This window comes from Aphelocoma coerulescens, chromosome 4 (genome assembly GCF_041296385.1).
Source record: "Aphelocoma coerulescens isolate FSJ_1873_10779 chromosome 4, UR_Acoe_1.0, whole genome shotgun sequence".
Lineage (NCBI taxonomy): Eukaryota > Metazoa > Chordata > Aves > Passeriformes > Corvidae > Aphelocoma > Aphelocoma coerulescens.
In genome coordinates this window covers 46575179-46600905 of record NC_091017.1, presented here as the reverse complement: position 1 = coordinate 46600905, position 25727 = coordinate 46575179, and the positions used below count along the sequence as shown (strand labels likewise).

General features: G+C 41.0%; 1 protein-coding gene across 1 annotated transcript in view; it reads left to right on the top strand.

Moving 5' to 3' along the window:
* The first annotated feature begins 938 nt into the window (after positions 1–938).
* Positions 939–25727, top strand: part of ACSL1 (acyl-CoA synthetase long chain family member 1) — a 38567-nt gene continuing 13778 nt past the window's right edge. The window contains exons 1-9 of the mRNA XM_069013862.1: positions 939–1043; positions 9932–10159; positions 16201–16315; positions 16689–16753; positions 18020–18121; positions 21761–21860; positions 22029–22207; positions 25030–25062; positions 25236–25287. Coding sequence (XP_068869963.1) covers positions 9965–10159; positions 16201–16315; positions 16689–16753; positions 18020–18121; positions 21761–21860; positions 22029–22207; positions 25030–25062; positions 25236–25287 — 841 coding nt within the window. The 5' untranslated portion in view covers positions 939–1043; positions 9932–9964. The remainder of the gene's footprint in view (positions 1044–9931; positions 10160–16200; positions 16316–16688; positions 16754–18019; positions 18122–21760; positions 21861–22028; positions 22208–25029; positions 25063–25235; positions 25288–25727) is intronic.

Sequence of the window (25727 nt, the reverse complement as noted above, 5' to 3'; positions counted from 1 at the left end):
TGGATCTCCTCAAGCAGGTCCAGAGGAGGGCCATGAAGATGATCAGGAGCACCTTTCCTCTGAAGACAGGCTGAAGGAGTTGAGGTTGCTTAGCCTAGAGAAGGCTCTGGAGAAACATTACAGCAGCCTTCCAGTATCTGAAGGAAGGGTGCAGGGTCTGCAGGACAGCTGGAGAGGGACTATTTACAAGGGCATTTAATGATAGGAAAAGGGGTTATGGCCTTAAACTGAAAGAGGGTGGGTTTAGATTAGATGTGAACAAGAAATTCTTTGCTGTGAGAGTGGTGAGACACCACAACAGGTTGTCTGGTGAAGCTGTGGATTCCATGTCCCTGGAAATGTTTACAGCCAGATTGGGATGATGCTTTGAGCATCCTGGTGTAGTGAAAGATGTCCCTGCCCATGGCAGAAGATCATTAAGGTTCTTTCCAATCCAAACCAGTCTATGATTCTGTGATAACTATCAGGGGTCCTGATAAAGCCCCAGCCGCCTCAAGATGCCCCTCAAACGCACGGCACCTCACAAAAAAAGTTTAGCAGAGGTAAGCAACAAATTGCAACAAGGTTGTTGTCCTCTTCCAACACTTTCATACTGAAACATATATCCTTTTAGCATATTTATACCGGATGGAGATGTCCTTTTGGAAGCCGTAAGAAAGCCCTTCCTTTGCAAACTGTGACCTCAGACCTCTGAGGTATTAAGTGGCAGTAGTGCCAGTGCTCCACTCAGCTCCCTGTGGATCTCTGTCATCTGTGCCCGCGCAGTACAAAATTTCTACCGCCCCCCCGCGGGTTTGTGTGCGTTACCGTGGGCAGGGGCAGGGACGAGGGAGGAGGCAGGGATACGGGCAAGGGAAGGGGCAGGGACGGGCGGCAGACGTAGAGAAGGCCGAACTCCAGCGCCCGCCGGGCTGCGCGGACAAGCGGAGGAGGCGGAGGCGGAGGCGGGCTCGGCACACGCACACGGCGCTCCCGCCGTGCTCGGCTTAAATAGGGCGGCGCCGGGCAGCCGCGCACAGTCGTGGTCGCTGCTGCCGCCGGAGGTGAGCGGGGTTCGGGGGCGCCGTTGCCGCCGGGGCTGCGGACCCGGCCGCGCTGAGGGGCCGGGGCCGTCAGGGACGCACCGCCGAGGGAGGCGGCTGGGCCTGCCGGAGCGGCCGCCGCGGGGCTGGGGTGGTCTGCGCCGCCGCTGTCACCGCGGGGCCGGGCGGTCCCGTCCCATCCTGCCTCCGATCCCTGTAGGCTGCCTTTGCGGGGCCGCGGGGCTTTCCTTCCCGCCCCGCAGTGGGATCAGCGTCCCCCGGAGCCGGCTCGGCTTCCCCTGGCACAAAAGCCGTCAGGAAAGCGTAGCCGGCTGTCTCCGGCCTCCCCCCGGCGCTGCGGCAGCTCGGGCTGGCCGGGCATTGTTCGGCGCTGGCGCTGCCCTCCAGCCCAGCTCGGCTCGGCCTGGCGCGGGGTGAGCAGCAGGTAGCGGGCTGGGCAGCGCAGTGCTGCCTGCTGACTCCGGGGGTTCACGTTTGTTTCGCTGCCGGACTTTGCCTTCAAGTAGGCTATTCTTTCGAGCACGAATGCAGCATGTACTTGAAGCAGCTTTTTTTTCCTCCTTCTTCTTTTAAAGCAGTTTAGAGTACATATGGAAATGCAGCGTGAGCCAAACTGGCCTAAAATGGAAGGTTGAGTGGCTTTGACTTTGCAGGCCTCCTCTGCTGCTAGGTAGGACTTGCAGTGCTACAGCACAGAGATTTAGCCTGGTTACACGACGCTTTTGTTCTAGGATGCATACATTTCTTGTTCCTGTTGAACAGGAATTGCAACACTTGAACTTTTCTGAATTTCTAAAGGGCATGTCTGTGAGCTGTCTGGAGTATTACGGACACCCTCTTGGACTATGTAATCTAAACATATGCCTCACTTGGGTTAGCATCTGAGATATGATGGTCAGGTTCTGTGATAGGAAAGAACAGAACTATTCTGTGTGGTGTTAATAGATCTCCTTTTTCATCCGTGTTGCTTTACAGGGAATCATGCGGTCTCCTGAGCCAGATCAGGAGAATTTACATTTGCATTTTTGCTTTGGAACGTGCTCTCAAACTCACAAGCTGAGATTTCTCAGCCCCAGAATTTGGATCAGATTTCTTGGATCAAGAAATTGAGTATAAGAGGGTATTGAGTTTACTGAAAAATACCTTTCTCTTCCTCTTGCAACAATATCAGTATTAATAACGCAAAATCTGATACATGCAGTTCCTCGTGGATCCTTGCTGTTACTGCCTTTTTAAAATTTAAGGGTATGTAGCAGATAGGGAAATGTTTGGAAGATGGCTAATAGGAAAAATCTAAAGCTTATCATTACATATAGCTGATGCGTGTAGTGCTATCAATTCAAGGTCTTGAGCAAACAGCCTTAGCCTAGCATGATTACAATGAATTTACAAAGGTAGCTTCTAAATTTGGTAGATGTTGTTTTACAACTACAACTTGGCCAACACGAGGTTGGAAGTAAGCCTTCAGTTTTTGAGAAGGAAACCCCCAAGTAGCCTTTTGCTTTGAGGACAAGTACAAGGTTGGTATTGGTAGAAAAACAAGACCAGCAATTTAAAATTGAAGGAAAGACAACTTTGAAATACTTATGTAGGTAAGTGACTTGCTATTTCTTGAGCAAAGTCTGTGTGGCTGGTTCTTCTATCTCATTGCTTCGCTAGAAAGGAATCCTTCATGGGATTTTTGGGAGGAGACAGAGGTGGGTTGTACCTTCCCTGTTTTATTTGTGTTGCTCTTCAGTGGGGCAGAGTAAAAGGTTTCTCTTTCTTATCCCTTCATCACTTTTACTAATGTGAGCAACAGAAGGTAATAACAGGTTTTTGTGTTTTGTTTTTCTTGATAATGTGGTTGATGGAATTGGGTAGACTGAAGAAAACTAATGGCATGAATTTTTTTCAATGTGCAGCAGAGATGAGAGAGATGTTTTGGCCCAAGGGATACACTGCTTGATAAATTGGGCTTCTGGCAGTCTTACGAACAGACTGCCTGCCATATCCTACTTCTCTGCTATGCTAAATCACACGTTCAGAGATGTTAAATATTTCACTATGGTAAATATAACCAGTGGCAACTCCCTAGAAATCCTCTCAAGTAAGAGGGGTGATGGTTTGTTCATTGGTGAATGGTTTTGTGGGGGAGTTTCCAATGCTGTGTGGCTCAGGGAAGCTCTGCTGTACAGCATTGACCGTTATTGTAGGCTGAACCCTGTCTGCAGATGAGACCTGCAGAAATGCGGGTCCCACCTGACTCCTGAAATAAGGATGCTTGATAACATAAAGCTTCTGCTCCCTTGCTGCCTTTCATGTTGAGAGTTACTCATTTACACAGGGTAAAATATGATTCCCTGGCCTTGGCAGGGAGTTTGGAACTAGATACTCTTTAAGGTCTTTTTCAACCCAAACCATTCTATCACAGTAAAATACTTCTTTTTGGTTAGGATTTGAATCCTAGTAGTACTAGTAGTTTGCTCAAAACTGATTGAAAACAGCTTGCATGGTTTTATAGAGATGTAGAGGAAAAATGGTTTTTGCTTTTGTAGCTGAACCATTTAAGGGCTATAGCAGAAGTGATGATGTCCCATTTCCAGAAGGGGATTTCTCCCCCTTTTTTTAACGAATTACTATTCCTGAACCCAGAACTCTTAAGCTTTTTAGTTTAAATAGTTTGATACTGCATGTGCCTGCCATGTTTTGGAAATTTGGCTTCTGCAGTTGGACTGCAATAATAGCCTGGTAAGGTTGAATTCGTTTCCTAGGAAAGCAAAAAGAAAATGCTTACTATCACTGACTTGGAGGAAATGCAGGCATACCCTAATATCTGAGGTCAAAAGGTTGCTGTGTGTGTCATAGTATTTTTTGTGCTGCTGGTGGTAGGAGGTCACTCAGTGAACCAATTGCTTCTCGCAAGTACTTACTTATCTTCCAGTCTCAGAGTGTTAAGGGTTGTGTTTTTTGTAACAACCTGCTGGGTGTAAACACTATCTAGCATGATGCAATGGGGCTTAGTGTGCCTGACCCAGGTTGCCTTCTGTGAGACTTCAGGTTTCAGAAGTATGAGTGAGAAACTCCTTCTCAGAGAGTCTCAAAAGAGCACTTAAACCATGTGTTAGCTTGATATTGCACACTGGGCTTTCTGAATAGTAGCCTTTTCCTGGGATGAGTAGAATGAATCAGTTGGTATGATCTACTCAAGCTCTTAGACCACAAGAAAGCTGCTGGGTTCTGTAGGGTGGTTTTCATCTAAATGGTATTTGGAATGATGCTAGATTAACAGAGTAGTGCCATGATGTACTTGCAAATCATAGTTGCAGGGATGCAATTCTAATGGATAGCAGTGTAGACTGAAAAATATTTGTAGGCACCTTATCTGGTTTTCAGAGATGCGAAACTGGTAAGACTGCTTGGTGACATGTTGTGCTGTACAGGCTTGGATTAAAGGTAATTTAATCAATCACTCTCTGAAAGGTTTTAGTCATACGTGTTGGTTTTCTATTATACACAGGGTTACCAAATGTTGTCAGAGGACTGTAATTGCACAAAAGGCATTGGGCAGATTCTTGTCATGTGTTTCAACTCCTGAACTTGAATAACTCCAGTGACCTCACCAGTGTGTGCTCAGATTACTTATTGGACATCACTGAGAGGCAAGAATCCAGGTGGAGTTCCACTTGATTGCAAGGGGACTGAGGCCAAATGTCTGAGGACAGGCCTGTGACTTTCCTTGTTGATATGAACAGAGCCTTGACACACCAGTTTCAGATTTAGTGCTCCTTAAAGGTTGCAGCAGAAGCTTTAACTTTGGTTGCAGTTTATGAAGTAAGTCACTGTGGCCTTACTGATGGGTCTGAATCCAGCCTGTAGGTTGTTTCCCTCCAGTTCTGCCTTGTCCCAAGTGCAGGAACAGAAACTGAACCAGCAGAGGCAACCTGCACCTCCAGTGCATGATGCCCTATGGTTCCTTATAGCCTGAGTAGGGGAGCTGAAGAGGAGTTGGATGTGAGGTGTGAATACTAAGGGTTCCTCCTGTGTGGTCCCTCCTGCCTGGGATGTGTTCCTTATTAAGAGCTCTTTAGTTCTTCCCTCTTTACTCTTGCAGGAAGGTAAATATGTCAGTTACCACTTTGAAAGAAGGGTTTATAGCTCTCATGCTTGGCTGGGTGAACTAGGTGATTTCTGGGTAAGATGATATTAATTATTTATTTTAGTTGGGGAGAGGGCAGAGGGTGAGATGGAGGTGGTGGAGGAGGAGGTCATAGTAGTGGATTAGACAGTTCAATGTACTTGGTTTGTTCAGCCAGTCTTCTCTGGCTGAGGAGTTATATATGACTCCTCATATATGTCATGACAGGCTGCACCACAGTAGGCATCTTGGTGTCCTGTTTGTTATACAGGGCTTGAACTGGGATTTCTCCTTCATGTCTCAAATACCAAAGCTCCTTTGCTGTATCTTGAAGGTGGTTGTGGTTTGCTTCCTGGCCAGTTTGGCTGTCACAGGTCAGATTCCCCTCTAACTGCAGGACAAGCAGAAAATCCTGGGAGGACATGGATGCAGTGTTTAGAGTTTTGTGCTTAATGTGTAGTATTACAGTAGTCCATCCACTTCCCAGCTGTGCTGTTGTGTTTCCTTCTGGGAGCTAATGGCTGTCTGGTCACTGAGACAAGAGTTGATCTAGTTGAGAACTAGCATCACAACTAATGCAGAAAGATGGTGCTTGCTGGATCACCTCCCTTGTGACTGGCCAGCAGGGAGAGGGTTGTGGGAGCATGTATCTAGGACAGGTTGGACTGACTCAAATTTAAGATGATTGTAAATGCACTCTGAGATTAGGATTATGTATTCTATTCAGACAAAAGGATTTCTCCAGTTAATAGCCAAAGCTATTTGTTCTACCCATTTTTTATACATAGTAAAGGAGCTAGAACGTGATTCTGCACTTGTTCTTTCAAAGGCTGAGTGGAGAAAGGCTTAAGGAAAAAATGAGATCCATGAGAGCTGTGCAGTGTAACCTGTAAGAGTAAGAAAAAAACTGACTGCAGTGGCAGGTAGCTGTCAGGACAACTCCAAGGTATGTGGGTGGCTGGTTCCCTGTTTCAGCATATCATAAGGAAAATATCTTAGTGCCATATTGCTCATAATAAGAGATAGACAGCTTGTCTTGTACATTTCTCCTCCCTGCAAGAGGCTGTAGAAATAACACAGCCTGTTCTTTTACACCATGTGATGGATTTGCCTTTATGGCAGTGCTAGTGTGTTGTTTATCTAAATATTAGAATAGAGAGAAAGAGAGGCCATTGGTTCTTGGGGTTGTTTTCTTTGCAATACAGAAGCTGACGGCTGCTCTCCTGTTCTCTTCCGTTGCACTCGAACGATGTCTGGCTATGGATAGACAATAGGCAGGCTGCTGCTCACTGTAAATAGACCATTGTATGCCAAGAGTAGGAGCAGCAAAGAACGGCAGAGTCCTGCCAACTTGGGCTGTTGCCTTGAGATACTGGCTCTGCTGTAAAGAATGAGTCTTGGGTGCTGCAGGGTGTGTGTGCGTGAGCAGAGAGAGCTGGCTTTGTCTGAAACTTACAGAACTCCTTAGCCAAATTGATATGGTGAGTTCAGAGGGGCACCTTTTGGGCTGCATTGTGGGAACTGTTTCTCTGGAGGTGGTCAAGAGAGATAGTTATCTCTGAAGCAGTTTGGCCTCCTTACCCAAACTGCTTTCCCTCTGGTCTTTTAGAAAAAAGACCAAGATCTACTGATTGTATTGAGAAAAAAGTGCTTTTAACCTCAAGTGTCAGTTCTGCTCTTTCCCCCCCTACATGTAGCAATCTGAGTATCACAGACTGGTACTTTTCATTTGGCATTTTCTGCCTTTGGGTCTTCAGCTGTGTCTCACACTGGGGCTTAGTTTGAGTCTGTTCCTTGTGTTCCAGATCCTGTCTGGTAAGAAGGAATTGCAGGACCAGAATTTGTGAAGAGAGCATGGCTTTTTTTACTTGTCTTGAATGAGCAAACTTAGCTAGGTCCTTCCTTGAGGAAAACAACTGAAAGCCAGATGCAAGCTCCATTGTGAACATCTTTGTATCTCAGTTTGAAGGCTCTAAACCTTCGTCCTTGGTCATGATAAAAACCCAGGATGTCTGATGATGTTGGAGCATGAGCCAAGTAAATAATGAGGTGACTTAAAGAAGGGTGGAAGGCATTGAAGCCTCTTTTCTTGCTGGGGAGTATTTGGATGCATATGTTAAGAATGTGAGTTTATTTTCTTTGTTACACCTGGCTTTGCCATAAATACAGAAAACAAGAGCTGATAGACTTAACAGATAGTGTTAAAGCTTGGAATTGCTTAGTCTTGCAGAAAACTGTGTCCTCACCTTGTTTTTTGTGCATATGAGGCAGAAGGTATAATAAAAAGATATTATCTCAATATAAACATCAGCAGCAAAATGTATCAGTGTATACCTGATAACTTGTGGTATAAGTGCTTGAGAAAAGTTTTATGTTACAGGCTTCCCTAGAAACAACTGGTTGAGGAAATGAAAAGCAGAGATGTGCATCTGTTTTCTTCACCTAAGCTGAAATCATAGCAGATCCTTGACTATAATGGGACTGTTGTGTGAATTAAATGATGATGTTTACCTCAGTTGTTACCTGTAAAGGCATCACCTGTAAAGCCTTTTGAGTAATTCAAATTACGTTGCATTCCTAAATCATAGTTTGTGCGCAGGACACTTCCTGACTAATGCAGACAGGAAAGCAATTTTAGAAGTCTGAGGTGCTCATTGTGGAGCCTGAGGAAAGACCTAAGATTGCTCTTAGCCATTACACACATCATAGCCCCCCTTGTCTAGTTTCGTAACATGGTGTCTATGATATATGCGAAATTAACTTGTAAGTCCACACTTCCTTGTTTTTGTATTGGGGTTTCTTATTCTTAGTGTTCAACTGTCTATAATAAAACTTAAAAAGTAGTTTTCACACCTGCAAGGCTAATGAGCATAATTAGGTGCATAAAAAGCAACTGCATGGTGATCCTAACTATTAAGTCAGTAACTGATTTTTTTTTTAAAGGGTAGATGAAGAGCTTGTTTATATTCAGTTCATCTCTGCCTTCTGTTGCTACAAACCAATGTGTTGTGGATTTTGATTATAGTCTGCAGTATATCACTGTGAAAGTATCAAAAAGCCTTGTAGTGGCCCTGCATTGCCTGTCGAGGTGATGCAGCCCTGTGCCCTAAGGCTATACCAGAAAAGAAAAGTGTGGGGGAGAGAGAGCAGTGCCTGCAGGCTGGGGATTATTCCATGGGTCCAGGACTACTCCAGAGGTGGAACTTGATACCATCCTGACACTGCCCCCATCCATGACCTTGCTTCAGCCTGTCCTGTTAACATTGTGAAACCATGGGTCCTTTGAACTAATTTCATTACTATTTTGCTGAATCTAGCAAATCTTGTCCAAATACTGGTTAGACTTTTTGTGAACTAGACCACACTTCTGTTGCCTGGCTGAATAACTCATTGCAGCAGTAAAGATTTCAAGGTCAGACTGTAAACTAGAGGTTTTCCTGTAGAAATATGAAATGTTAACCAGGTATAGTTTGTTTTAAAACTAATAGACATAATTCTGCCCGTTTGGGTTTCAGAGTCTCATATGCCACCATCCTGCTGCGGTGGCTCCTTACACAGTATGTTTTAGCTATTAGCTACATCTTTGACATTCTCTAGGACCTTTGTTTAATTCTGTTGTCCATAGGAAATGGCTAGGACCTAAATTACCTAAGTAAATACATCTCTTTGTTCTTCAAGCAAGCGGGACAGCGTTGCCAGCCGTCGCTGGGTGTCGGGCGGCCGTGGCGGTGTCAGGGCCCGCGGGCGCCCTTGAGCGCGGTGGGGTGAGCGCTGCGGGCCGAGCGCTGCCGGCTGCCATTGGCCCCGCGCGGGCCGGCTGCTCCCGCTCACCTCTCACCTAGTGGGCACCGGCCGGGGGGTTCGGCATGTGACAGGCGTCCCGGGAGACCTTGGCTGTAGAGGAGAGCACCAGCTGAGCTGACTGCAATCCCTTTTATTTTTTTTGTGCAGCTGGTTCTTGCTGTGGAATATCCGTGTCAGTGAGTGCTGGCGGGGAGCAGTCTCTTGCAGCTCTTCCTTCTGTGTGAACGTGACAAATCAAATGTGCTTCCTGTGCTTGATTGTATTGCTGCGTGCTGCTGCCTTGGGCCTCATTTGCCATTACTTTAGTCTGCCTCATGACCAGAGATAAATTGCTGGCATGGTGCTGGGAGAAATAGGAAACTTGCTAAGTACCATAGAGGAGCTATAGGAGAATATCAGCTTTGAAAGCAGCTTGCTGTACTGACCCTTCTGTGCATGTCTGAAGGGAGAGTAGAAAAGAGTTTATTTTACTGGACTTAGGAGAGGAAAAATCCTGCTCCTGCTATACTACTATAGGATTAGGATGCTCTCTGTTACATGCAGGCAAGGTAACATATGTCCCTGCCTTCATTTCCCAGTCTTTCCTGCTTGATGATTAACTGTTTAAACAATCTTACAGTGCATCTACTCTACAAATAACTATTTTACATTTGTGAAATTCTCTCCTTTAACAAAAGGTCTGCTTTTTAAAAAAAACTTTGAATGCAGTCTCTGTTGAAAGCAATACTAAAACTCTGAAGAAATTCCCCCTTCTCAGCCCCACCTATTTTTCAAGAGTATGAACTAATAATTGTTTGCTTTCTTAATTGCAGCACAGATATATAAAGATGTTGCCTGCCTAGTGGCAGATCAAGTTATTTTGATGGTGGAAAGCCAGTAGGACAAGGCATACATCACTGTCCTACAGCAACAGTGAATCAAAACAGGATTTCAGATTTTTTTGTGCAACTTTTTTTCATACCAACAGATTCCAGCATTGGAACAACTGCGCTGAACTGCAATGCAAGCACATGAGTTGTTTAGATACCTACGAATGCCAGAACTTGGGGATGTCAGGCAGTATGTGCGCACCCTTCCGACAAATACGCTGATGGGCTTCGGTGCTTTTGCAGCTTTGACGACCTACTGGTATGCAACAAGACCAAAAGCATTAAAACCACCATGTGATTTAGCAATGCAGTCTGTGGAAGTAGAGGTAAGTGTCACTCGATGGATTCTGTACTTCACTGAAATTTGAACCCTAAATGTAGCATTGAGAGAGACCAAATACTTGATTTACATTAGGGTGTTTCTAAACCTGTAGTGTGGGGGCAATAAATTTCTGAGATGTGGCTTGAACTCCTTTTTTTGGCTTTCTGATTTTGAAAACCAACTTGAGGGCTGAGGTCACAGTGGAAATAATTGTCACAGGAGAAAAAGACTGCTGAGAAACTGAGCTTCTGATCTCACTAGTGACAAAACTTGTTCATGTTAGAATTGGCACAGTGTAGTTTTCAATTCCTGGCCACGTGATGACCTATTAAATTAGATCTTGGGGTTCCAGTATGCATCCTGGTATATACTGATTAGGCTAATACTCTTCTGTTATTTTTAGTGTATAATAGCTGACACATGAGACTTTATATTGTGTTACAAGCATGAAGAGGGTACTAATTGTCCTCAGATGATCTGTTGAAGAAATATTAGTCTGCCAAGAGATCCCAGCCACAGAGTAAGCTGAAATTAAACCAGCCACCTGCTGAACTCTGGATATGTTAGCTTAGCTTTTGTTTTATGCCTTTTAGAAGCAGAGTTACTTTTAGGTGGTGGCTTTTAAAAAGTGAAGTCAAATATGGGAAGAGTCTGACTGGGAGAAGCTGTTGCTTTGTGAGCAAATACAGACAACTGATTGCAAGGCTGGCGTTTCTGGGAGTTGTGGTTGTATTGATTCTCCTGCTCACTACAGAGTCAAATACTTAATCTTTCAAGAGTACTTCTCTTTCATCAGGATAGACAAGGTGTTTTCTCCTTTTGAAGTTTTGGAAAGTTGTGATCTTTAAAGGAGATACTTACAAAATGTAGGATTGTAAAGCTGACAGCTTCTTTCCTTACTCATGATAGTCAGAAACTACCACTATAGATTTTTTTTTTATATATATATATATACTTGGAACTGAAGTCTCCCTTTACACTACCTTCTTCTGCATGGATAGACTGCATCTAGTTGTCCTGTATCAAATGAATTAACATGACTCTTGTGCTTAAGAGCAGATGTGACTACAAACTGATGTAAACAAATATGGCAGAGCAGTTTGAAATTTACAGTAGGTCAACTTCATGAATGTTAGCAAACTCCTGTCATTACTTCAAACTGGGTACTTTTTTCAATGTTTCATAGTACTGAGATTAAAGAATGACACATTAGTTGGCCCCTCCATTCACAGTTTATTTCCTGATCTTCTCAGTATGGCAAACAGCAGGCTTACTGACACATCATGTTACTGTAGCAAATAGAGGTCTGCTACTAGAAGTACGCAAAGGGAAACAAAAATACGCACTTGCAATGTGATAATTGCCAAAACCACCTCTTTTCAAACAACGTGTGTAGAGTAAGGATCTAGACATTAGATCTCACTTCTCTTGGTGAGCTTTTCTGATTCTGACAGCAGACATGTAGACAATGTCTTGTAAAGCAGCACATCTTGGTTGCTGGAATGAGCTAGCAGTGCAAGTTTTCCAGCTGTGGAGTGTCTCATTAGGCAGTATAGACTTCTGAAGATTTTTGGGGGGCATTGCACTATGAGATGGTAAAACAGTACCTTTTAGCTGTCCATGAACCCCATGACATATGCTTATTTGCTTAAGACTGACAGCTGTCTCAGTTCACTGCCTTTACTTCTTCAAGTTAAATTACTTGTCACTGCTGGATTCTGAGATTGAAATCTTTATTTGGTGGTATGAGACTTCACTAAGCTACTTAAAGCATCATGGATCCAATTATACTAATTGGCTCTCTGATCAGAGCAAGATAGGTATAACAGCATTATTTTTCAATGCCTCTTTAGAAGATACGTTTTAATGGGAAGGCTGAGTAGTAGTAAGACTTAAATGAAAAACACCTGAGTGTGTTAGCATGTCATGGTGATAAGAGCTCAAACTTAGAGAACATCTTGAAATGGGTAAGATCTGTCCAATTTTTTTCATTAAGGGCTGTATCTGAACTATTAATAATATTTAAAACTGTAATCAAATGCAAATGTATGTTTTGAATCAAGTTTCAAGTGTGTTAGAATTGCTACTCTTACAACAGTGACAAGACTGATACAGTACGCGGGATTCAGGTTCTCACTACATTTTGCTTAGAATTTAACTTCATATACTCCATTTTCTTACATATATGTTAAGATTGTCAATTCTAAAGGGGAAAAAAAATCAAATACTGCTCTGAAATTGTCTTAACATTTTCTTTCTGCCTAAACAATATGATACTAACAGGCCTGAGGAATTGCTCCAAAAAAGACATGGCAGAAGGCAATGCCTGTTTGCTACCATTTTACTCTTTAATCTACCTGTTCATTAACAATAAGAAATTTGAACTAGAAATAAGCTTATACATAATTCTTACTTGTGATTTAACTTTGTTAGACACCAAGGAAATAAGTGAAGTCATTGGCTGGAGTAGGGTTTCTACATGTTCTGATAACATATCTTCATAACTTCATGTGGGAGAAAATAGATCCCATTTACTGTGGTTCCAGGTCACTTCCCATCTCGTGACTGTTTTGATTTGGTAGACCAGCACCCAGTGACCCATTTTAACCATCACTGGATGAGCATAAAGATTGCACATGTAGTTGAAAATGGGTGCAAAGAATTACTGAAGTGGCAGGGACACCTTGTACTAGACCAGGTTGCCCAGAACCCCTGTCAGCCTGGCCATGAACACTTCCAGGGATGTGTCATCCACATCTGGATCTGTCTGCCTGTAGATAGCTTTTTCTTTCTGCTGGTGACTAAGCTGAATAGCTTTGGCTGTTGATTTTGTGTGCAGGCTGTCAAATACATTAAATCTTGCTTTAAAAACTTCCATTTTTCCCAACTTATGCCATGTAGAAGAATAGGATAGAAATAAATATTAGGATGTCAGTATCTTCTAGGAGTAGGACTTTGGATTTGACTAGCTCTTTTGTTCCCCTAAGAAAAGAAATTAAAATACGGAGAGAAGTATTCAACTTATGAAAACTTTTTAAGCCTTCTTACATTCTTCTGATACATTACCAGAATTCTAGCATGCCTTGTCTTTCAAGACATGTGCTTGTCTCCCTATAAATGATCAGTTTAAGTGCTGTATGCTTACTTAGGGAGTAGCATGCTTAAAATTACATGTCTGGTTTGAAAACTCTGGTTTATACTACTTGCTGCTCAGAATAGTATGTTGGTGACCTAAGCACCACTTGCTAGTATACTTTCCTTCTCAGGTAAAGGGAAATTTTTCTTGTCTCTGAGGCATGGTGGAGCCTACAATGTGTTTTGACATTACTGCTAATCCTAAGCAGCCTGTGTCAGCAACAAGCAAACCCACAGCTTGAACAAAAGCAGTTATTTTACATGACCTGAATAGGCGTTGATAGAGTAACATATGCTTGGTTGTAGAATAAATCTGTTTCCTTCAGATGCTGCTATTTTTAACCAATGCCAAGGTTTTACTCAATGACCAGGACTCGATGTGTAATGGATTAATTTCCTGCAAGTCCCTGAGCTGCTGCAAGGGCTGCTTTACACAAGTAACTAGAAACTGTTCTCATATTAATCAGATTTTATTGCCTGGCTACTTTAAGAACTCTTTGTTAAAACTGACAACACTTTTGACTGCTAATCTTTTTACTGATCAGATCTATTACATGCCATTCAATTAACCTGTGTGAAATCAGCCAAACATTCCAGTCCTGAGATTCAGACACTTGGTGGTAATGACCAGTAATTTTTAAACGAGTTTGCTGCAAACAGAACTTTCTTTCCCTGATATTGCACAAGCATTCTGGATAAGGACCATTTGAACAAGGTCCTAAAATAGTTCTTGCTGCTTTCAAGCAAAATGTAGACCAATTCTATTGCTTAGTAGGTGAGTTAATTTAGACCTTGCATTATGCTCCTGGTTTGACCTTCACCGTATCTGGGAGTATTTCACCACATCAATAACATTGAACTCCTTACAGCCCTCACACAAGGAGCTGGGTGTTTTTCAGAAAAGCTTTTATTCTAAGACTGTTGAAAATCCAGTGAATTCTACTTTACTGTGGGAAAAAGAATGAAGTAAGCAAAACTGACAGTTGGTTATGTTTCCCCTTACTGAAAACCCATAAGAACTGATGGGAACTTTTTAATAGTAGTCTATTATAGAGTTTCTTTTCTTCAGAAGGACGGTGCCATCAGTCCTGTATCTAAGCAGTGTGCTGTCTGATAACTCAGATTTGGTTAGTGCCTCAGGTCCTGAGAAATAGCTTTTGTGGTGCTGTGTAATAGGGCATATAAACAAAACAGTAGTAGCCCACATGAAGAGAAACAAATACTTCTTGACTCTTGCTGAGGAATGGCTTAGGCTATTGTATTTCACCTGATGTAGGAATTATAGCACGTCAGACATGGTACATGGGATACACTGCACTTGTTGATGTTACCATGGCTGGTAACAAACTACATTGTGTGATCTTTCTCAGATTAGCTCCAGAGTGGCGACACTGGGAAAATCTAGAAGATGACCTTGATTATCCAAGACCTGAGAAACCAGTGAAATAAAGCAAAGCAGTCTTTCTTTTCTTTCCAGGCAGAGACATGTACTAGTGATCTGTTAATTTCCTGTAGAGTAGATGTTGGTCTGAGAGCAAGTTTACTCTTGAATTTCTAATATTAAAAATTTTTAGAGGTAAGCCACTCACTAGCTTATTCTGGGTCATGTTCACAGTGTACGTTTCTGCTTACTGTCAAAGGAGTGGCAAGCACTGCATTACTCATGCTGTTTTGCTAAAACAAGTTAGACTTGTTTTAGTGTAAAAACTTTTTTTTTCCTCTCTGTGCCTTTAATGTGCTAGCTGATTTCTAGAGACATGGGTAATATGACACCTTCTGTACATAAACCTGTATTTATGTAGCTTATATATGGAACAGGTGATGTCTGGTCCTCCAGGATACTTTGAAACCAAGACAAGAAACCAATGGTAGGGAAGAACCTATGACAACATGTGAACAGGTTTTAGCTGTGGATGATAGACAAACTAAATCTGTGCCTGAATTGTTTAGGGTTTGACTTTCTGAAAGAACCAGAAATTGATTATGCTGATAGAGAGAAAATTTTATGCAGTGTTTACTCAAGACCCTCTGTTTAACCAGCTGGGCTGTTCCTGATAAGAACTTGTAGGTGTTGCCTGTAGGTGTCTGTCATCATAACAGGACTAATTAACAACTGTGGCCCAATAGTAATTGCATAACTGCAATTTGTGAAACTTGATTGCTCTCTATAAAATGAGATTAAATAATCAGTCACTCTAAAAAAGGCAGTGTTAAAACTGAACTATTACGTTCTTGTATTGACTTACTGACTTCCAATTCTAGCTTATGTAAGTGCTCACCAGCTGAAAAATGGTGATTTTAATTCTCAAGATAGTATTGTCTTGACTGCATTTAAATAAATCAGGAGGAAACCCTTTTTTGTAAGATGGAACTTTTAATTGGATTAAAGGACTCTATTTGGAACAGAATATTTTGCTTATGAGAACACTTGTTTATGATGTTGGTGACCATGCTTAAAATCATTTAGGGTTTGAAACCACATATTGAAGTGTGATTATGTTCTGTAATCTTAATTAGAAAAGTAGATCAGGATTGCACTATTAATATTCTGTCTAGAGAGCTCTAGAGGCTGGATTTAGAAAGCTGGATGAAATTATGTTCCATACTGCACTAATAGAGTAAAGTATTTCTTAACAAAAAGTGTTTTTGGAAAAAAAACCACTGCCCTTTTGACTGCCCTTTGACAGTCTTTACTATTCTTATTTGTTCTGTGCTATCATTGGTAGCTGAGGAAGAAGACTTTGCCTGACAGGTTTTTGGTAATGTAGGGAGCAGTCTGACTCTTGAAACAATGTCCTGGAAAAAACCTTGCATAGCTCTCAAGTTCTCTCAAGAAGAATATTGCTTCAAGCAATTCCCATTCATTTATAGCCAACAAGTGTGTCTAACCTTTCTAATTGATTTTCTTAGGGCGGTGAGCGTGCTCGAAGGTCCTCTCTTCTCAACAGCGACGAACTGTTGTTGTACTACTATGATGATGTGAGAACAGCTTATGATATTTTCCAAAGGGGTTTACAAGTATCAAGTAAGTCTAAAATTGAAGATAATATTTTAAATATGTCAAGAACTACATATTTGAACTCCTTTGAAATGCAGCAGGGCATAGGGGATCTCTGTCTAGCAATATGATGAATGTATTGGATGTGAGTTTTCTTGAAGATGAATTAAACTGTTATCTTGTGAAATAGAGTTCTGTGAATAAAGTCAGTGCTGTATTCCTTGGCCTAAACCAACTTTGTTGGCCTCTGTGCTTTCACAGCTTCCTTTCCTGCACCCCTGAAAAAAGCCCTAGTTTGTCATCTGAAGGTGTCTGCTGAGAATCTAGGTACTTAACACCAAGAGTGGTGTTAGGACAGAGGAGTTGGGGTTAAATTTTGAGTAACTTTTATCTTTTTTAGATAATGGTCCATGTCTAGGTTTTAGAAAACCAAACCAGCCATATGAATGGATCTCCTATAAAGAGGTAAGTGGTCTCTCTAACTTAGCGCTAGACTTGCTTTTGCTTGCTGAGACCATTGAAACAACATCCAGTAATGTGATATAACAAATCTGAATTATTTATAGATGCTTTAAAGTAGTAGCAGAATACTGCAGAAAGGTTCTAGTTCCTATTACAGTGTCTTAAGGGAGAAGCCTTTAACATGTACAAGGGAGAGAAAGAAAGGGCATCTCTTGTGTTTGGTTTGTTAACCCCAAAAAATTCTGAAATAGAACTGCTATCTTGGCAGTCCTTAGCATCTCAATGCTGAACTGTTTAGAACTTGGGCACTGCCTCTGAAGAAGCTGCAGTTCAGGGGCTCAGACTGCTACTACTTTGTGCTTGCTTCCAAGAGGCTCACTTTACACTAGAAGTTCTATCTACAGGTGTTGTTTGGGCTTCCTGACAACTTGTCTCCATAGTGCTGAATGATGGTTGTATAGGGTGCTAACAAATCTGCTTCTAACTAGCAGCGTGCTGTGTCTTGATCCCTGAAACTATCTGTATGCAAATCTCCATTAACAGCTGTGCATACTTAGTTTGTTCCTGATTTAATCAGTTGGTCTTCAAATTTGCATAAACCTTGCCTATTGCATACTGTTAAGGTCATTAAACACCTTCTGTGTGTAACAGACCTCACCTTTTTCCCAAGGTGACTTTGCTGGGATTTTGTTAGGTGCAACCTCTTTTATTAAAGCTTTGCTGTTGGGGTCATGTGACTAACATGGTTTCAAGTCATGTGCTATATAGAAAGGCTTTAGAAAACTGCCTTCCCAAGCTTTGTTTATAGAACTAACTGGGTTTTGCCTCCTTGTTCTCCTGCTTTTTGAAGGGAGAAGTGCTATTCCCATAGGCACTGATTGAAGTAGAAGGATGGGATATGTAGTGCTTGTGATTAAGCAGAAATACTATGTTTAATCATTCCAGGGTCACTTCTTGGGTTTAACACAGATACAGCAAACCAGCCTTTTCTGTGTATGTATGCTTAACTTTTAAACTTACACTTCACACTTTCAAGTGTGACTGGATCAAGTGTTTCTTCTGCTGCATATTGAGTGCAAGTGTAATAATTACAATCAATGTGATGTAATGGCACTGCAATGTTTAGGTTATCAAAGTCACAGAAGGCATCTGGAATATCCTAGAAAACTTCTCTCTCATTCATACCAATTAATAATTGTTGAGGAGAGTTCGCAATTATGAGCTTGCTTATATATTTTTTTTGTCCTACCTCTTTTTTTGCCCCTCCAGGTTTCAGACAGAGCTGAGTGTGTGGGCTCTGCATTACTCCACCGAGGCTTCAAACCATCTCACATTCAGTATATAGGAATCTTTTCACAAAACAGACCTGAGGTAATTTAACTGACATTTTGTGTATTTGTGGTCTGGGCATTACTGAAATGGCCCACTCCTTTATCTCTTGGCAGTGTGCTTCCCTACTGAGAGCCCTTTTGGTGTCAGGAAAAGCCTGAAGGCTGACATTGTAGACCCATGAGCCATAGGCATGGCATCTTTTAGCTAAGAACCAAAACTGGGAGTTGACACAATGGTTAGTGTCTTATATTGTTGGTTTCATTTGGTTTTTCGGTTTTTTGCTCCCAGAGCTAAACGCAGAAGGCCAGAGAGCAAAAAAAGAATCAGAGAATTCAGAAGAACTTCACTAATTATCTTCTGATGTCCAGGTTGTAGAAGTTGTTTAATGGGAAGCAAATGTAGTTCTTAGTGAATGTAAACAGTACTTGGTTTCTCTTAAAAAGTAACATTAGAGAACCAAGATAATTGAAAGTGACAGGAAGTCACAAGGAAGTGTTTAAACCTTTAAAACACAAAGGAACACTTAGTGATTAAATATTTGGACAAAATGATCGGCTAAGATGATAATTCTATTTCTGCCAGATGCCCTGGGTACAAAGATTCTGGGAGGGGAAACTACTGCTGAAGGCAAAACTTGGAAATTAATTTAATAAAAATGGGTAGAAAGACTGAAAGTGACATAATTAAAGAAGATCACCTGACACATCTGTGGGGATATTCAGGTTGATAGTGCCTATCCATTTTAACCCAGAAGTGGTTTTAGATTGCCTTTTCTAAAAATATTATGAAATATTCAGTAAGTATGTATTCTCTACACTTGTTTATTAAACATGTTTAATAGGACTGAATTTCTCTAGGTTTGTGTTTAGTAGCTTGAGCTAGTACTTGCTGCATTAAGCTATTCAATGTAAACCTGTATTAAGACAGGGGACTGGTTCTTACTCTGTCAGAAGGATGCTGTCCCTCTTGATTAAACACTCCCATTTGTGTTTGCCATTATCAAAGGACATCTACAGTTCTGACAGGGTTAGAAGTGTCTTGGTCTCTTGCTGTCACTAAAATGCAAGCTGTGTGACAAGTGATTTTGGCTTCATTCTTCCTCTTTCAACCTACATCCCAAGAAAATCCTGAGCTCTTGGGTTTTCCTGCTGGAATTCCCTTTCTAACAGCTGTAGATTTATTTCTGTAATAAAAAAAGGCTGGAATATATTCAACTAGGAAGCTGTTGAATAACATGGGGTTACAGACTATGGTTCAGTTTCCTGTGTATATAACATGATGAACTGGAAGTAAAAAAGGGAGACAGATGTTTCTGTTGTGCCAGTTTCAATTGCTTCTTTTTAGCTCTTTGGGTGCAAAGTCCCTGCTGGGTTAGTGAATTTTCTGGAGGTAAGCATGGAAGTGTGGTTTGCTCTTGGATCACAGAGATAAAATGCTGAAGTTTCATTGCTTTGAGTTGGGTCAGGAATGTGCTGAAAACACTTGTTTAAACCAGCAGTTTTAAATCTGGGATTTTCCCTGCTCAGAACTACTGGATGGATGTTGGGACATCCCAAACATAATCACTAATCCAGAGAGGAGAAAATGTGAAGGGTGTTTTTGTGTGAAATGATTCACATTTGTTACTTCAGGGAAGAACTGCTGGGGAAATCCCCTAATGGGGAAAATCCTAGCATCTGACTTGCTTAAATATGAAAAAACCAAACTTGGATTTGTAAATAAAAGTATTACTTTCTTTGAGTTCCTGAAAAACAGTCATCTCTTCTGGAAATGAGGAAGTTTTGTGTTGGATTGAGAAAAAACACAACAATCAAATACACTTTCCCCTAAAAGAGCAGAGCCATGTCAGAAAAGAAACTGGAAGTCTGACTGTTGTCTATATTCAGTACAAGTTGCTTGCTTGGGCTTTGAGAGAACTCAAGTGTCAGGGTTTGATATTTATATTTACTCTTAATTTTAGAAGCAAAATGGGGGGGGAAAGGCATCTTGGTAGCCCAGAAAATAAAGTGCTGTTTGTACCATTGAGAATGATGGTGTGCCAGAGTTGTTGGAGGCTGCAACAGGAAGCTTTTATCGCTGTGTGCAGCTTCTGAAGTCTTGCTGTAGTAGACCCCCACCCTATTAAAATAACTACTGAACTTCTGGCTGCTGAACAGCAGCACAGCTGCCCCCTTGTTACGTGTCCTGGAGGATGCTGTTTAGGAAGAACTCTTCAGTGCATCCTTTCATGGTTATTATAAAGGTGCCTGCTTAGACTTACCAGTATGTGTAATGTCTTCATGAAAGTCTAGCTACCTGTTAGCTGGCCTTGTACTAGTTTTGTAAGAACTCTCTTTGGACAAGAGGTTTACAGTTTGCCCATTGCATGAATGCTGTCAGAAAAAATTTCCTGTGTTTAAGGCTGCCTCAATCAATAGAGTACTTTGGGAAACTGGCCCCTAATAAACAGTTTGTAAAACTGAGATTTGGCAACTTTAACATAGTCTCTATTAAGATATTTTATGGAATAATCAGCTGAATCATGTTTAAACTTGTCATCATGGGGGGGTGAGGTAGCTGGCTAGTCCTGCAAAAACACTGGAAAGTGTAACAGTTTGGGGGAGGGGAAAGGAAACACCCCTGTTAGTGCAATTCTTGTTGAATTGTAAATTCTGGTAGCTTTTAAAGATGGATACTATTTTGTTCCTGTCATTGGGACTGATTAAAGGCACTGACAATTTTTGTCACTCTTTGATGGGAAAATCAGAAATATTCCAGTTCCACTGGCTTCTATGTGTCTGGAGGCTCCCGTTTGAGGGGTTGCATGCTATTCTATGTTTTGGTGTAGCTAGTTGATTACAAACTACACCCAAGTTTTACTATTAAAAAAGGAATTGCATTACTATCTTACCTTGATGATACTTTGGATGAAAATAGGTTGGCTGTAATGCATTGCCAGCTCACATAGCACATAACGCTGCAATATTCATTATGTTTGAGTACTCTACTTGTTAGCAGGTAAATCCTTCTTACTGCAGCTTGTAGGGATGTATTTGCATTTTTTAATGCAAGTCTTCATATTAGATTCCTATAAAGAATGGTTAGCGCTGAGAAATGTTGAGAAACTTTCTGGGGCTGACTCTCCAAAGGACTTCTACTTTAATTGTGTATGTTGCATGTCTGACCATCAAATGAGATGCAGATAATGTAGGGGTAAGAATACTGTGTGTATATAAATTTTATGTGTGTCAAGACATTGATGAATCCTTTACTGGTTCATGGTAATATGGAATATTGAAAGCTTTGCCTACCTCAATAACGTAAAACCAATAAAAAAGTCAAAAAAGACTTTTGCTCTAAGTCTTTCTGTTTGTAGGTAAACTAAGGAGACAGGTAATGTTAACTGCTTTTTTCAAAAGTACTTAATATTACTTTTAGGGATAGAGTTGAATTTTATTGGATTGGATTCTTTCCTATAGCTCCTTATTATTTGGGGATTTTTTCCTCCTTCCACAGATAAAAATTGAGTAGATCTTCAAATTGAGAAAATGATACAAACTGCCACTTTCTTTTTAGAAAGACTTGTCCAAGTGAGCTGTGTCCTATTAGTTTCCTTGTTAGAGTTTACATATGAGTCTTTCTTGGAGGTCTGTTACAGTAAGCAAAACATAGTGACTTTCATCTCTTCTCTTTGTGCAGTGGGTCATCATTGAACAGGGATGCTATGCATTCTCCATGGTGGTGGTGCCACTCTATGATACACTGGGAGCTGAAGCTATTACATACATTGTGAACAAAGGTAGGACACTTTCAGTTGCTCAGCAGCTAAATAGGTGATGACAGACCTGACTGAGGGCAGAACTGTAAACCTTCTTTGGAAAAGTCTTCCATTGTGATGTACTTCAGTATGTATGGATCTAGTCTAAACTGAACTTGTCATGTTCATAATATAGTTCTTTTTCATCAGCTGACTTGTCATTGGTTTTCTGTGACAAACCTGACAAGGCCAAACTTCTGCTAACCAGTGTGGAAAAGGGAGAAACTCCAATACTCAACACCATTGTTGTCATGGAGTCTTTTGGTGTGGATCTTGTGGAACGTGGCAAGAAGTGTGGTGTGGAAGTCTTCAGCATGAGAGAAATAGAGGTAAGAATGCTTAACCTGCTTAACTGCTTTCATCCCATTTACTTGTGATGGATTAATTTCAAAATACTTAAGTATTTGTTGGATTGAAGTTTACACAAAAATATAAAAAATAATAGAAGGAAAACAACTTGCTAATGGTATTTCACAATGCTCAAAGTATAAAAGTGGATGTGCCAAGATGACAGAAGGAAAGCTTTATTAACATGGTCCAAGACTGAACACTGGATCTGAGTGTTAAGGCTTGCCCATGTGAAGCATAATGTGATAATTATATACTGTGACTAATATTTTAGAAATTCTTATTTCGAGATGAGCCTGTGTAGGTTTTGGTCTTGTGAAAAGTGGCATTTTTCCCTGTACACTGAATCTACAAGGTGTTTGCTGGGGCAGAAGGAAAATGTCAGTCAGCCTTTTAACAGGATAAAGTTATGGTGATATAGGGGAATGAAACTTCCAGGTTTTGGAAGTAGAAACCATTTTGATTAACCACCTGATGTCCAGGTCTCGGTTTTGATTGTAGTTTATTTTGTCTGCAGAGATCTCTTACGCAAGTTTTTCAAAACTTCACTCATTTGGAGAACCCTTTCCCAGGATCAAATTGCATGAAGTACATCTTTACTGTGAGATTATGAAAGTGGGTTTAAACTGGTTTCAGCTGTAGTTCTGATGAAGGCTTGGCTCACTAGGCTTTGAGTATCTCCAGAAAAATGTGCTTGTCTTGTGCAGGTGTCAGTAACTGGTGTGAAATGCCTCATTTCACTGAACTTGTTTTTGCAGCAGTTAAGACAGCCATGTTAATAGGGCCACCTTCTGGTAAAGATATAAAAACGTCAGCATGCCTTCTTTCAAAAGAAGATTGGCTATATTGAAGCTAACTGGCCTCAGTAAGTGTGCCAGGTTAAAATGAGGCTAAAAACATTAAATGGGGCTAGAGTCAAGTCACTTGTAGTTCACTGGCCAAAGGGTTGGATTAAACTTAGAAAAAGAGTGGCCCAACTGTAAGTTGTTAGACTAAAATTAGCTTCTTTCCTTGAGATGAACTGCAGTTTTTGACAGAGAAAGATGCTTTCCACTGGATCTTCTAGCTATGGAAAAACAAAACTGAGGGTGAATGTTGTCTTTACATAAGATGTTTGTATGCTTAACTAGTGATTTTCAGTAGTACCATGCAGCTCTTATTGCATTAATGCAAACATCAAGTAATAGGTGTTCCAAGAGCCTTTTGTTTAAATGTCTGAAGAGAAGTCAGAGGCAAACTTAAATATTTCTAATAATGCTTCAGTGAACAGGAAAGTTTTTTAATTTGTTTTTTAAGAGGGTAGAGACTTTTAGTGTCTCCTGAAAGGTAACTATGAGCTGTTTAGGAGCTTAGATTAGAATAGAATGACTATTTCTAGCTTTAAGTAGTTGTTTTCTGGATTTCTGGTTTGAGCTTGCTCAGCTGTGCATGGGTTATGTGAACAGTTCCTCCATGTATCCCCTAGAAGCCATCAGCTCAGTTTCTGATGCCCAATATCTGTATGTATCATGTGGTTACTTGTAGCTGAGTAACTGTGAACAAGTGGCTCTTAAATAGGAAGAGATGGTGGAGTTTTGTTCTAACAGATCAAAACAAGGGTCTGGAGATCTTAGCTGTATATTCAGTAAATCCCAGATTTTACTCAAAGTGGGTTGTAGGGAGGTACTGAGCTTATGGTGGTACTTGAAATGGAGGTGCTGTACTGAGCAGACAGCTGTGTTGCCATAGTGGTAAATCTTTGCATAATGCACCCTTGCAAAAAGGCAAGCCTACAGGTATGGGAGGAACGTTAACTGTGTTTCCAGACATTCCCTTTGTCTTACACCTCCTTGGGTAAGTCTGACAGGTGCATCATACTAAAGAAGTCTAGGGCTCAAAGGAATGCATATGCTATTATTGTGTACTTGGAAGGTAAAGGCAGTGGTGAAATTGCTGCCTGTCCTCGAAGGATGCTTCCAAAGCTACTAACAGAAGGTCCTCTTTAACTTGCATAAGCCCTTAAGCTTACACTGTTTCTAGTCTTAAATAGGCATGACAGTAGTAAGTCTTGGTTTGAAACTTTAAAGCTCATAGATACTGAACACTGGCTTGCAAATATTTCCTCTTATTGACTATATCCTTGGTGGTAAAAGGATCGTTTTGGTATCCTTTCCCTTCTGCCTAAAGACCCCTAACATTATTGGTCAGGTCTGAGTAACTAAGGAGGGAGAAGGGGTTTGGGTGAGAGTTTCTCCTGTGTAAAGGAGTAAAAACCAGCAATGGAACTCTGTCTTCCTTGTCACAAGCAGTGGTGGAGGTGCTTGCTGAGATGAATCTTGTTTCATTTACTCAATAATTCAAATATTCAATAGTTGTTAGTGGCACATCTTCTGCATGAGGTATAGGATTGATTGTCTGTTGTCTTATCATAACCTTGAACTTCCCTAGTGAGTGACTTCTAGTTTATTAGCTGGAGAAGAACCCTGTGAGTTAGATAAGTTATCATTTTTGTATTTGTAGAACATGGTAGTTATTCTATATATTTTTAAAATGTCCTGTAAAGCCTTTGTTACGCTTAAAATAACCATAGGATCCCAGAATAGTTTGGGTTGGAAGGAACCTTAAAGATCATCTAGCTCCCACTCACCCTCCAGCCATGGGCAGGGGTGCCACCCATTAGCACTGGGTTGCTAAACAAGTTAAAATGCCTTAACAGAGAGTCTAAATAATGAAGTACTATAGTGTTTAGTAATGCTTGATAAATTTAAAGCAAGAAAAGTTACATGCTTATGTCTAAACTCTCTCTCTTCTCTCCTTTCTGTAGGAGCTAGGAAGAGCACACAGGCAAAAACCTATGGTAAGTATGATATTGGTTCAAGTGACAATGTGAAGCTGGTTAGCATTCTTTAGGGAGACTTGCTAGTTTGATCTCCCATAGCTCAGAAGTAACACTAGTATCCTGATGTTTTGCCCAGGAAAATATTTATCCTTGCTATCTTAACCATACTAATACTTTCTTAACTCTCATAGCCTCCAAAGCCAGAAGATGTAGCAATCATCTGTTTCACCAGTGGAACAACAGGTACAACTCATTATATTATGTAGAATTTATTATTTTGTGTGTGCAAAAATAATTCAGAAGCCCTCCTACTTTCTTTATTTCCAAGACTTACCCTTGCTGCTGCACATTTTTGGCAAGTAGTAGCTGGGGTAGTGTTATGGTAAGGTTCCCTTTGATTTTTAGAATTTTTTTTTCCATTTATCAATATAGAGTTGCAGTATTGGAGGGTGGAGATGTTACATTTTTGTGCTTGGAAGTAAATTAAATACTGAATTTGTGTTTACATAATAAGGGCTCTGCATCAGACTTCAGACTATCAGTTCTTCCATAATCTTTTTTTTGTATTTTATCAGCAAGATTGTTCCATAGGTCTAAGCAACCTTGCTGTAAGATCAAACAGACTGTCTAGATGTCACTCACTTGACATTTGTGAGTTAATACCCACTGGCATGGAGCATAAG